General features: G+C 47.9%; 1 protein-coding gene across 1 annotated transcript in view; it reads right to left on the reverse strand.

The window, feature by feature from the left end:
* NMNAT2 (nicotinamide nucleotide adenylyltransferase 2) overlaps positions 1-14,065 on the reverse strand; it is a 73,792-nt gene that overhangs the window by 22,439 nt on the left and 37,288 nt on the right. Inside the window, exon 2 of the mRNA XM_073356625.1 lies at positions 209-297. Within this exon, the coding sequence (XP_073212726.1) occupies positions 209-297 (89 nt within the window). The remainder of the gene's footprint in view (positions 1-208; positions 298-14,065) is intronic.

The following is a 14,065-nucleotide window of genomic DNA, read 5'->3' on the forward strand; positions in this document are numbered from 1 at the left end:
ACAGCTTTCCCTCTGGCATCAGCTGAGCTGTAAGATTTCACTCTTTCTCAGACTCCGTTTTGGAACCAGCATACCTGGTTCCCCAGGGTGTTCATTGAACTAGAAACCCTCAGACCTAACTCTTCCTGTCATTCACGCACACTCCCAGCTTCCTGCAGATTACTTTGGCAATATCACACAGGAGAGAGCAAGAACTTGATCAACCAACCTGCTTCCCATAGGAGTCATGTACAGGTGAGACGATTCCACCAATTACTATGAACCTTCCAGTCTTGTGCAGATAATCCCGGGCTCTTTCTAATGAAGAAAACAAACAAAAAAAGGAGGAGGAAGGGGATCACGATGTAAATTCCACTCAGTAAAGCCAAAAGTCAACTAGCATTTTGAGTCAGATTTGAAAAACTGGTCTCAATTTTCACATGCAATTTGTGCAAATCCCTGAATTTTCTCCTGCACATAATTATGCAAGCAAAATTTACTGTGCAAAAGTGGTGGCGGGATTGAGGCCCCTTGGAAACTGTCCCTTTAGGATAAAGATGAAGCTATTAAATGCAAAGTCAGGGCTAAATTCTCTGCTGGTGTAATTGAGTGGCATGCCATTGAAGTCCAGCCATGCCCATTAACACCAGCACAGATGCTGGCTCTGAATATTTCAGTAATGTTAAGGCTCTGATTAAAATACACAAAACCCAAGTGCATTTGTAATACAATGGCAAAGAACGTATTAATCTCCCTCTAGTGACTGGTACACTCCAGGATAGCCATGTACTACTACCACCAGCTAATGAACATAATCCCTTAGCTCAAGTAACAGAGGTGTGACCTGCAGTGCTAACCATCATGAGTTGATTTCAAATCCAGCTGCTGACCCAGCCCTGTGTGTATGAGGGGAGGGGAGATTGTTGTATATTCAGAATGTAAGGCTACCAATGCCCTCTTTAGCTTAATTTGTCATGCCAGTGTGGCAGAGCTCAAATGGCATTGAGGAAGACCCCAGATAAAGGATGTAATTGGTTTTAATTGGATGCAGGTTAATAGTGAACATAGCCATTACCATCCGAAAGGTGTTTGGTGGCCTATGTGAAATAAGCTAGTGGGCTCTGCCCCATTCTTAGTGGACGCAGGTGTCTACATCACAGAAACCACCATTACAGTTGGCAATCTCGGCAGAGAGCCCAGGGAAGGAATAGGGTCTGGTGACTGACTTCCTGTCTGACCCCTAGAAGTGGTCATTGGTGAGAGGATGAGGGGAAAGGTTGCTTTGCCATGGGCACTGCTGTAGGGCCTGGTCTGTGATTAAATCTAGCCCCCCAGTCTTCAGAGATGTCAGTCCAGCGCTGACTTCATTTAACAATCACAGTAATTAAAACAAGAATGCGTGCAATGGAGTGACCTGTCTTGCAACAACATTGTGGGTGGAGTGCAGCTAAATCTTTGGGGCAGATTGAAAATGGGCCCCATACATTTCTGTCATGACTGTTTGCATTTATTCTCTTTGGCACTGTCTGTGCGGGTGCATTAATGGGGCTGGTGAAACTGTTTTAAAACACAATTTAAAAACAGCTCCTGCTGACACAGCTTGTCTGGCTAGCAGAGGCAGTTTTACAAACTACATTTTGCATGTATGTGAAAGACAGTGTGGTCTAGTGGGTAAGACACTGGCTGGGGGCTCAGCAGACCTAGTCTTTCTTTCTGGCTCTGCCACTGACTTGCTGTGTGACCCGGGTCAAATCACTTCACCTCTCTGTGCCTCAGTTTCCCCTCCCATCCTTTGGCTTGTCTATCTCACTGTAAGCTCTTTAGGGTAGAGACTGTCTCTTACTATGCGTCTGTACTCTGTCCAGCACAGTGGGGCCCTGGTATTATGGGGGCATCTAGGTACTGCTGTGATATAACTAACAATATGTGATACTCGGTCTAAATTACATCAGCAGGAATTATGTTTTAGAACAATTCTATTAGCACATCTGGAGTTACAGAGGAGACTCAGCCTTTGGGTTTTTGAAGAAGGATATTAAAACTATGCATAGGCTCCATTCAAGGTGTCATCACACTCCCTACACAGTAGCACATGAGTGACTAGGGCAGGCAGTATAGAGCACAGATAGTTTGCATAGTAGATAAACACTTGTGCATCATGTATGCCCCATCTACAGTACTGGAACACAGCATGCTGCCCTACTTCTACTTTGCCCTATGTACATTGCTAAGGGAGACGATCTTGTGGTCAAACCATTATTGCCAATTTGCGTTTCCATTTTAGTGTGGTTTTGATCTAACTCTTCTGCAGTCCCTGCTGCAGCTCTGGAGGAATCTTCCCCACACCCATTAATTCCAAGAGCCAAAGCTTAACATCTGGATTTAAAAACAGACATATATCTGTAACAGAAATAGTCTGAAAATAAAACAGAAGGGAGAATAAAGACACCAGCTGGTCAGCACTGATGCTTGAAATATGGTTCTGCTCTGAGAAATGTCTATGCAGAAATTACATAGATCTTCCCCTTGTGCGTGTGCAGAATTATGGGTGCTCACTTTAGTGGCCAGTTAGGTCCCCGTCCTGCGTTTGGATCCATATAGATGAACCCCTGTGCCTGTACATGGCTCCAGGTGGGGTACATGTTCTCCCGCACAGACCCGATGGCAGGACTGGGGTTCACTTGCCCTGGAGCAGCTAACTGTGGTTTGGTGAGGGGCAAGTCACAGTTACAGTGGTGCAGCACGGCAGTACTAGGGCTTTGCATGGGAGCAGCTGCATTGGGGTAACCATAGCAGTGGCTCAGACCTGCAGTGTGGAGAAGCCCTTTGTTTGTATGATGGGTTTAGTCCTTAGCACTCCAGAGCCAACACACCTCTAGAGAACGGGCGGGACGAGTCTCTGTTTCATGCATCCGCATGGAATTGTTAACTAAGTGCCATGTTCTGCCCTCAGAGCCCATTGCCCGCCCTCAGAATGCCTATAATTACAATGGAACTTGCTGCATGTGTGTGCACTTGCCTGATATGTGAAAGCCTCAAATCCCTGCTCTGCCTACATCAGAGCAGACTTCGTCCCAGGCCAGCGCCCTGCCCACCAGGCCGTAAAGTGCCAGATACATGTCAGCCTCAGCAGCGCAGTGCTGCAGGATGCTATGCTGTAAGAGTACCAGAGCTGCTGGCATATGTTGTGTAACGAGATCATCTTTGTGCGCAGTTGTCTGCCAGCCTCTCCAGAAACAAGGAAATTAACTTTTTTATCCCCCGAGTGGAGTTCGGTGTCCACTGTGCTGTGAACTGACAGAGCGAGAGAACTGAACATGAAGGGAAACTGAGCTAAGAGAACTTCAGAGGGACTGAGCTGGACCAACACAGCCAAGAAATTCAGTGCAGAGACTGTTTAGCCCTCATGGGTTAGAGGGGCTTTTAGCATAGCTGATGCTGGCCCTTTCCCATTACACGCGGACAGTGGAAGAAGGGGGGGGGTCTACAATGGAACAGGGGAGACTGTTGGAAAATGTCAGGACCATACACTATTCATAGCCCATCCCCAGGAGGAAAGGACGGTCCAGGGGTTAGGGTGATAGCCTAGGACTTGGTAAACCTGCAGTTAAGTTCCTGCTCTGCCACAGACTTCCTGTGTGACCTTGGGTGAGTCAATTAGTCCATCCGTGCCTCAGAGCCCCACCTGTAAGCCATGGATCGTAGCACTTCCCAGTTGTTGTGACAAGACTGCAGGTCTGTCTATGCTGCAACTGGAGGTGTGGCTGCAGCTGGGGCAGGAGCACGCATGCTAGTGTAACTAAACAGAACAGCTAAACAGAGCAGCGCAGATGCACCAGCCAAGCCTACAGCATGGGAGAGCAATGCCGGTATGGACACAGGGTTCTGGGTGGGCTTGTACCATTGACACCGGGGTCTGCGCTCCCACATCTTCACTGCTATTTTTAGCCAATCCAGCTAGATCAAAGCTAGCATGTGTGAGGCTGCCTGGGCTCCAATCGCACCTCTGAGTGCAATGCAGACGTACCGCCTATGAGGTGCTGAAATATTAATGGGGGGCAATGTAAGTTCCTAAGTGCACAAAACCTCAGTGCCCTGGGTAGACCAGGCCTAAGAGAGAGAGAGAAATTAAGGCTGGAGTGTTAATACTAGTCTCTTTGTCATTCTGAGTGTTGTCTGGTTGTTAATCAGATCCCTCTCATTGTCAGGGTATTACAGTGTATTTAGCAATTTCGAACCATTTGCTTTCAAGATGCCCCTGCCTGGACATTGCAACTGCTTGTGAAAATCTGTTACATAGCACCATGTCCTGTGTTCTTTCTCTGCAGTACTAGGAAAACTGGCCTTGTGGTTAACAGTAGAAGTGGGAGTCAGATCTGGTTCTGTTCCCAGCTCTGCCATGGACTTGTTGTGGGATTGTGGGTAAGTCACTTAATCATTCTGTGCCTTGATTTCCCTGTCGGAGGGTGGGGGGGTAATAATACTTACAACCTCAAAGGGCTGCTGTGAGGCTCAGTTCATTAACTTGTCAGCCTGCAGAGGTTTCACTTTATTCTTCTACAGCATTTTCTAAGACCTGAATAGCCCCGTGCCTGAGTTTGCGCACAAGATGAGATTTCTTTATTCCTGTACAATGGTTTTGGGGGGAGAGTGTGTGTGTGTGTGTGTGCACGCGTGTGTGCACGCGTGAGCATGTGAGTGTGTGCACGCGCACAAACGAGTTCAGTGTGAAAATACTGCAAGCACCACTCCCTTCAATTCCCTGCATGTGGCTCCTTTTGGGAACCAAAGCTGCACTCTCAGGCAGGTTGAGTTGCATGTTTTCTGTAAGCGTGTGGTCCCTGCTCTCATTCAGCAGACCAGAGAGGCCAAATCAAACCCAGGAGCCCGCACATTAGGCTGGTTAATTCTCCAGGATGAAAACAAACCCATTTTCTTGAGTTCCTTCACTTTCCATTTGTCTGCTGTCTCCGGCTGCTGCTGCTTAAACAAAACTCTCTCTCTCTCTCTCTCTGTTCATGGTGTTGTTGATCTGGTTTGACGTTCATTGTATCTGGCTTAGGAGTTCCTAGCAACTGGGGAATGGGTTTGTGGCTCTCAATTTCCCAAATGTCACTTCTGACTACTTTTTGAAGGAGGGGAAGCACCAGAGACTTCCACCACTGCCAAGGCACTGGGACACTTTATTATTATTGTTAGAGAATTTGCTTCCAGCTCGCTCATTCCTGCCTGTCTCTGGAGACCTGCATCCTCTCCACTTGAAAAGTTCCTCGGGTGCCATCCCTGCAGGGACCTCACCCACTGCAGCAGAAAGATTTACCAACATATGGATGCTAACGGGAAGAAGAAGAAAAAAACGAAGGCGCGCAGAGAGGAGAAAAAACAGTGGAGCAGTTTTCCATCCAAGGTGCATTAGGTTTTTGAGGATGATCATTTTAAAACTCAACAGCATCTAACAAAGTTTGCAAGGAGTTGAGATAACGTATTGGAAGATCTGCTGGGCTTGATATTGTGGCGTAGAGCATTGGAAGTTAAGGAGGCATCAGGGCTTTTTTTAAAACCTTCAATTCCCAATGATTGATTACATCCGTTAAAATGCGCTTTCATCTGAAATTCTGCATTGGAGGCTTCTGCCCAGGAGCTCATGTTTTGAAACAAAATTTCTATGAATCACTTGAGTTGTGTGTGTATTTTAATGACAGAGGGACCAGGAGCTAAGTAGTTTGTTAAGTTTTCTGAGCTCCTTGAATTGCTAAATAGCTTTGACTTTAAAACAGAAATTAAACTGATCAAGTGATGCATTGTTAAACCCATCCTTTGCTCTCAAGAGCCTGGATCATGTATCGCTTCCAGATCAGTCCTGTGGAATAGCCATAGTGGATGAGATTGCTTTGGAGTTGCTCTGACTTTTGAATAATAATTTATCTGCAGCAGTGCCCTCTTGTAGAGAGTCCCACAGAGGTTCATGCTTTCAGCTTTGTCATGCAGTGTGTATATGAATACACTCAGAGAACCAATCCAGCAGCATGGCCCAAGGTGTCATCAGCAAAGTGGGGATACTTGAGACTGTGTCATAGTCTCTCCCGATCAAGGCTTCGTCTCTGCGCTGCCTGCCTGGCTGGGGATGTGAGACGGCTGGATGAGGCTCGGCTCCAGATGGCAATACGGGATTGCTTGTTGGAAGGAGGAAGAAGCTGAAGTGTCGCTCGTGTGGTGGTTACTCCCATGTCAGTACAGAGAGTTCCCAGTTGATGTTATATTGTTGCTTGTGAGCTGAATGTGGAAGCCAGTGTCTTGGTAATAGTCGAAAGTGGCTGCTTGCATCCTCAAAATATTCTGCAGTTGTGACCTCCTCTCCCCAAGTCGTGGCCCCAGTCACAGTGAGAGGTGTCTGATAAGCACTGAGGGGATGTGCGACAGTCACCTTAGAGCGCAGTGGTACACTAAGCATGCAAGGCACACCCAACCAGATGGGCGTTGTCCAGCTAGCAGCCTGCGGGCTGGACGATTCCATCTGGCCCCCATGGAGGACACAAAATGGCATCATCTGCATGGTATAACCGTGCAGGCCCCAGATGTGTAAGGTCATGCCACATGGAGGACACCACTTAGGAGAAAAAAATGGTGTCCTCCACCCTGCACGACTTCGCAGGCCCTGCCTATGTGAGGCCACACCGCATGGAGGATGCCATTCTGGATTGCCTAAGAATCCCTTGTTCATAGGAAGACAGGAATAGCCCTGCCAGATCAGACTTGTGGCCCATCCAGACCTGTATCCTGTCTCTGTGAAAGGGGCAAGTACAGCTGCTTCTGAGGGAAGTGCAAGAAACCCCCAACTAGGCAATTATGGAATAATGGCAGGGGAACTTTCTTCCTAACCTAACCTGATGGCTAATACCCTGGCACAGGAGGGGGGCAGGGGTTCAGGACGATTTTTTTAATCCCATCTAAGGTCACGGTGGATGCAGCTATTACACAGATGTGTCTAAAACTTTCTTTTTTTAGGGCCTTAAACTGGAGGGAAGAAAAACCCTGCCTTCCTCTCCAGCCCCTCGAGGAACCTGCCCTGCTCCTGCCATTCGAATAGGAGTAATAACCCTGGGACCTTCCCATTGGTGGTGACATCCCCATTGGGCGCCAACAAGAGTGTTCGCTACAAATAGGATTCTCCATTAAAATCAGGGGACCATATTAATCTTTGGTGGTGTATCTCCCTTGACTGCAATGGAGATACACCAGAGATGCATTAGGCCCAGCTTCTCGTGCTTTGGTGGTAACGGTTTGTCCACAGACCTGCAATATGCCATGTGCTCTGGTCACTGTTGCTTTGTGCATGGCGGGGCTGATGGGAGCTGGCAGGCTAGTGAGTGTGTGGGGAGCAGCGCTGTTACCCAGGGGCTCCAGTGGAGTTGGTTTTGCTGCTTGTTTGGGTCATGATGCTTTGCAATAGAAACAACAGTTCCTTTCATGGAGACTGGGCGCTGCTCGCCAGGCCTAGGTGCTCTGAGGAAAATCCCCTTCCCCTTCCTCGTGGGCAGGCATATGTCCCATCCAGTTGGTTCTGGCGGCTGCGCTCTCCGCTCCCCGGCTCAATGTGGTTCTTTCTCTCCTGGTTTCCCTGGGTCAAAATCACCTTTGGCCTCTCCATCTCACTCCCCCGGCGACAAGGCTGGTGCGGGGGAGTGGGGAACGGCGGGGCCTCTCCCTGCTAGTAGGGCAGGGGAAGCTGGTGAGCTGAGAAGGTGGGGGAGAAGTCAGGCTAGGGAGTCAGGAGAAGGGGGAGAGGCAGAGAACGCCAAGGGGAATAATAAAGTGAGTATCTATTGGCTTCAGCACAATAGCCGTGCTGGAGAAAACAGTTCCCTGAACTGTACATATCACCTGAAGCCAATTTTCCCCTTCCTTGGGGCAGTATTGTACTGCTGTTGCTCCTGGCCCATAGATCCTCAGCTGGTGTAAACTGGCTTAGCTCCATTGACTTCAATGGAATGGATTTGCTCCAGCAGTAGATCTGTGGAACGGAAGCTCTATTGATTGCTGTTCATTCCCTTTAGAGTATGTGGTCTAGTGGACAGGGCACTGGACTGCAACTTAGGAGACCTGAGTTCTGTTCCTGACTCTGCTCCTGAGCTGCTGTCACCTTGGGCAAGTCACTTCATCGCTTGGTGCCTCTGTTTCCCCTCCCACCCTTTGCCTGCCTGATCTCTTTAGACTGTGGCTTTTTGGGGCAGGGCCTGTGCCTCAGTGCTACTGCAGTAGAAATATGAAATAACGTGACACATTCCCAGCAAGAGCGACTCGCGCACACAAATGGCTTTCAATTCCATTGCCCACCAAGGCCTTGCTTACATAACAGAAGGGCTGCCAAGGAGCCCTTCCAGAGCTCTGAAACATTGCTCTATCTTTAATTCAGACTGGTTGTCTGCCCCCACTCCCCACCCCCAAAAGCTGCTCAGGTTCAGGCAGGGTTGTCAGCCTTCGATCTTAATTTCTTGGCTTTGTCTCATCATCTTATGTCAAAATCTTTATGTGCTTGGGACTTTGTCTTTAATATTGTGTGGCGCTGACTGTCCCGTGAATGTAACCAGGACTAGCTATGCAGGACGGGTGCATGATGAACATCTGCAATGCACTTACCCTCCGACCTCTCTTTGGCTACACAGCCTCATTTCCACATGCAGTGTGCACGGTTCCACCAAATCGGACAGTAACTGTGAGGGGTCGCTTACAGGGAGCAGCGAGAGCGGACGGTACATATTTGTCACTGCTAGATCATGACGGTGTAGCAAAATAGGCCTCTGGCCTGCATGGGGGACAGAGCGACCCCCTGCTTGTGCAAAGGACAACGGCTTTTTGGCTTGTGTTTGTAAAGACTGGCCCCGATCCTGACTAGTCCAAAGTATTTTACTTGGGGGGAAAAAGATCATGTGCATAAAGTCCAAGCTGATTCACACCCCTCTTTTTCCAAGGGAGGTGTGTGGGCTTGGGTGGGGTGTAGAATTTGGCCCTCAGGCTTTTAAAAACCCTGCGATCCCTTCCCGCGCTTTTTAGAAGTTGCACAACTGTCAGGGATGGTCCAGGGTTGCTTGGCCCTGCCTCCGTGCCGGGGGCTGGACTTGCAGACTTCTCACAGTCCCTTGCAGCTCTGCATTTCTACAATTCTGTCACAGAGATCGGTTTAGCAGTAGCCACGCCAGCTTTCTGCGGCAGGTCAGGTATTCAGACTCCCCCACAGTAGGCTCCTCATGCCAAGCTCTCACTCTCTCCGGGCAAGATGGGCATTCCTCTGACGTTGTGCGAGAAGGGTCAGCCCTCTGTGCAGACATTGTTGTAGGGATTCACACTCACACTCTCTGAGTGCAGTAGAAGTCCTGGCCCCTTGCACTCGTCCGGTCTCTGGGCATGCGGTGGGATTCACCACCATCGTTCGAGTGCCAGTCGAGACAAGCAGACAAGCAGGATTCACACACCCAGGCTTCCAAATGCAGCAGGTCCAGTCAAGCGCTTTGAGATGCTTTTTTCTAAAGAGGGACATTTGGACGCTGTGTCTGATATGGCTGTATTAGCAAAGCAGTTCACTCTGTCCCTGTTCACTCCAGCCCTCAGACAATCGCCAGGTCACAGCCCTTGTGCTCTGGGACAAAGCCCTGGCAGTTCAGAGGACACATTAATCTCTACAGCCTGTCATCTGACTGGAGAGGAGGGGCAGAGCCCCCCAGGACAAGAGAATTAAAACATCTCCTGTACTTTGAAACGCAGCTGAGCCAGGCCGATCTCTGGCAGACAGCAAGCATCCTTTCCGGGGGAGGAAATCCTGCATGGGAGGAATTTATAGAGCAGAAAGGGGGCTGCCAGGGTCAGACTGAACCATCGGGGGCAAGGAGAGTGATGGCACAGGAGCGTGACCAGAACAACTGCTGCTAAGAGATAAAATCCCAGCCTCCAGGAAGGCAGCCAGCTACTCTCTCTGCTGGCGGGGATGGGTTATTAATGAGATCAGATCATTTCTTCTCTTCATCCACTGCAGTTCCCCCTCCCCAGGACTGGGCACTTGCGCTGTGTAACATACCACAGGCAGGCTCCTGACAGGCTCCCAGACCTCGCACAAATACTCCCCACTCATTGGATTGCTTCCACTTGGTTCTAACTGGCTCTTTTTAAGCAGTGAGATAGGGCCAAGAAAGGGAGATGTAGCGAGGGGTTTTCTTTCCTTCTGTTGCCCCAAATGACCTGAACTTTTTTTTCCCCCTCAGCATTAAATGAGCTGCCTCGGGGCAGAGAAATGGGGCCAAATCCTCAGCTGGTGTAAATTAGGGTGTCCCTCTTGGAGGATCTGGCTCATGGCCTCCTTTGCATTATTGTCCCTGGCACCAGTGCAGAGCAGCAGTTCTGTTCTCCAGGCACAGATGGGAGCGCCCCTATCCATGTGAGACAGAGAGGAGAAATGCCTGCAGTTCTTGCTGGAGAACAGGACTTAATGAGCAAATTGCTTCCCCTCCCTCTTTATTTCCTTTCCCTCAGCTTCCCCGGCCCAGCAGTTAACACTGGGGAGGGGAATCAGAAGGGGGCTGCTTTCAACATCAAGCCAGCGCCTGCGGGAGTAGCCCAGCTGCTGCGTTGCAGGTCACTTAGGAGTCAAACCAATTCCAGGGTTGCTCTAGGGACTGATGATGTGGAACAAGGGCTCTGCCTCGTGAATCTATGTCAGCGGCCCACGTTAGCACTGCCACGGTTACAGGACTGTCGGTGCGTCCGTTACAAAGCGTCTTTTTCAGGGGGCGAGAGCTCACACACCAAGACCCCCTTTGTCCTCAAAGGCTCAGCCTCCAAGCGGAGGTCTGTTTTGTTGGAAGGAAAAGGTCACGAAATCAGTTGGTTCTTTTCTCTTGAACCAGGCCCAGAAGGAGAGAGAAGTGGAGGTTGGTGGCTGTGCCCTTGTCAGTGTGCAGGTAGAGTACAGGGGTCACCTTTTGGAAAAGTGTCTAATTGACTTGGGAGCCGAAAGCCAAGACTTTCAGAAGTCACTGATGAGTTTGGTGCCTGGATTTCTGCGTGCCCTGCCTGAAAGCACTGAACATCTGCCCTCTGAAAATCAGACCCCTTACAAGCGTTTCCTCTTGGGCACCCCAAAATGGAGGCATTCAAGGGCACGACTCGCTTTAAAATGGGGCTTAGGCTCCAAAATCTCTTTGGCGCTTTTGCAAATGTGACCCTTCGTCTAAGGTTGTGCTTTTCAAAGAAATCTATTAGGTGCTCCAATCCCAATGAATTTTAATGCAACTCCCTGAGGGGCCTTTGAAAATCCCAACCTAAACCTTTATTAGGACGCAAGAGAAATATAACTTTGCAGGACTCATTGTCCTTTCTTTGGAGTCTGTTTAAAAATTAAAACCATGTTCTGACAGTGCCGGGTATTATTGCTAAACTCTGTTGTGATAGCCCCCTCCGGATTATAAACCTCACTTTTGAATAACGTAATAACGATACTGAACATTTATCTAATGCCTTCCATCCCAAAGGATCCTAAAGCATTTACAGTTGGTATTATAAAAATCAACTTATCTATGCAGGTTCTTATACTGTGCATATCTATATGCAAGAAACACTGCACCCAAATATGAAAGGCAGCCCCCTCTGGGGTGAAATGCAGCAGCTGTTGAAAGTACATTTCAACATAGCACAAGACTTGGACAGGAAATGAAGAATACCAGATTAGACAAACTGCAGAGCATATTTTGGTAAACTCAATACAATTATTGCAACTGGAATTTAGCCAGGAAGCTAGGGCTAAAACCTCTCCTCTTTCAAAAGCACTCTAGGCTCTTTAGTGAGCACACATGGCAGTATTGCCAACTGCAAGTGTTCAAAAATCACGAGACTGGCTTAAAAATCATGAGATTTTTAAAAATAATATATTTGGGGCTTTTTTTTCTTGGCCCTCTTGTCTCTGAGCCTTTAGGGTGCACTTGGGTTATGTTTTCCAGCTTTTGTGTGCAACCATGGCAGCTAAAAACTTGTTTTTATTTTAAATGAAAATGGAGTCTTTCACAAAATAACATGACTCCAGAAGCTGGGGCTTGAATAAAAATGCCAAATATGATAAGCCTTGCAATAAAAATTATGAGAGTTGGCAACACAGAGTGGTCAGGACTTTGGTTTTAAGTCTCATCCTATAAACACCCCCTCCAGCAGCACAGCACTCTCTAAGGACATGGGGTCAGTGCTAACCTTGAGACAATAGTGCTGTCATCTGAATCATCAACATAAGCTCCCTGCAGAACTGGTTTTTCCCTTCCAACTACTTACCAGGCCTCCCACCCTTCTTAGGGCCTGATCCAAAGCACACTGAAATCAATGGGATCCCTCCCTTATTTGTGAGATCTGATGTTATTTCATCCCTGGAAGGGATAGTTGCTTGCAGTGATTTACTCCATGGCCATGAAATTGACAACAAACATAGCCACTATGTTTTGGGCCATTCTGTCTGTGTTCCCTCTACTGGCTCTGCAGTGGCTGCTGTTTAATGAAGTACACTGACGTCAATTGCTGATGCACTGACAGCAACGTTTTGGCACAATAAGCTGCTACACAAATTTATTATTGTTAAGCAAAGCCAATTATGTTTGCATTTTACTCCCAAAAGAAGCCATAAAAAAACAAGAGAAAAGAAATCAGAGAAAACTGGTCGAGATGAATAGAAGAGGAAGGGACCAGTTCCTCAGTTGGTTTAATTTGGCATAGCTCCAAGCCAAAGGAGCTGTATTAATATACACCAACTGAGACTCTGGTGGCAAGTCTTTAAGATGCTATTTCAAGTAACAAAAATGAGCCACAGTAATATGTCAGCAGCCTCCCATCAGCTCCTGCACTGCGCTCCCAATTTGAGGCTTGGGAGGAGTGAGGACATAGCAGGTTTTTTTTGGGGGGGAAGTGGGGGCAGGCCTGTGGCAGAGCAGTGAGCACCCCCCGGCACATTAGAAAGTTGGTACCTGTAGCACCAGCCCCGGAGTTAGTGCCTATTACAAGGAGCCGCATATTAACTTCTGAAGAGAAGCATGTGGCTCCGAAGCCACAGGTTGGCCACCCCTGTCTTAGCACTTGGGTAGCTTCATGCTATAGGCAGCGTACCTAGCTGTGCACCTGTGAACTCTGAAGCTGCTGTTAAGAAGCCAGAGTTGCACTATCGAGAACAATTGCCAGCTCTAGAGCCTGCCCTATTCAGACGGTTTGGATTAGGTTGGGAGGAATTGAGAACATTTTGCAATCTGGTGCTGGGGACAGATGGGGACATCATAGAAGTTAGGAATGGAAAAGAGCTACTTAGGTCCTCAGGTGCATTCCCAAACAATCCAGGAGTGTTTCCGATGCGTATTGTCTACTGGGTGGTCCTACCTAGTTTGTAAATGTCCAGAATAGAGCTGGTCAAAGTTCAAAATAGGAACAATATTAATAAACATTTTTGACAGCTTTTGACCAGCTGTTGGGGTGTCAAAATGTAGAATTTTTGTTGAAGAGGGGGAAATTTAATTAAAATGGCCAGACAGTGGGTTTCCTATTGTTTAACCAGATCTAGGTCCAAAAGATGCAATTTGCCCTGCTCCCTTTGGCTCTTTGTCTATACCTAATACACCTCCTGCTCAGGTAGTTCTTCTTGATACCCTAAATTGTCTCTCTGGATTTCATCACATTCCTCCTCTTGATACCCCAAATGTCTCACTAAATCATCTCTCCTTTCTTGGGGTTTTTGCACCCTTGAATATTTGCAGACTGTGATAATGTATCCCCACTGTAGAGGTTGTTCAGCCAAAATCTGCATAATGAGTTCTTTTGATTTGCCCTTATAAAGTCAGCCCTTCCAACCTGCTCCTTATTTATGGAGCTCTTCTCTGAACTGACTCCATTGTGCCTATCTTTTTGCTAATGAGGTGTCCAGAATGAATACAGTATTTCTCATGCTGTTGCATTCAGTTCATGTAACGTCAGATTATTACTTGCCCTGTTCTGTGATGTGATGTCTCTGCACAAAACACAAAATGACACTGGTTTGGTTGCCACCATATCATGTCGTCTTTGATATTCACTGTGG

Source organism: Lepidochelys kempii, chromosome 8 (assembly GCF_965140265.1).
Source record: "Lepidochelys kempii isolate rLepKem1 chromosome 8, rLepKem1.hap2, whole genome shotgun sequence".
Taxonomy (NCBI): Eukaryota; Metazoa; Chordata; order Testudines; family Cheloniidae; genus Lepidochelys; species Lepidochelys kempii.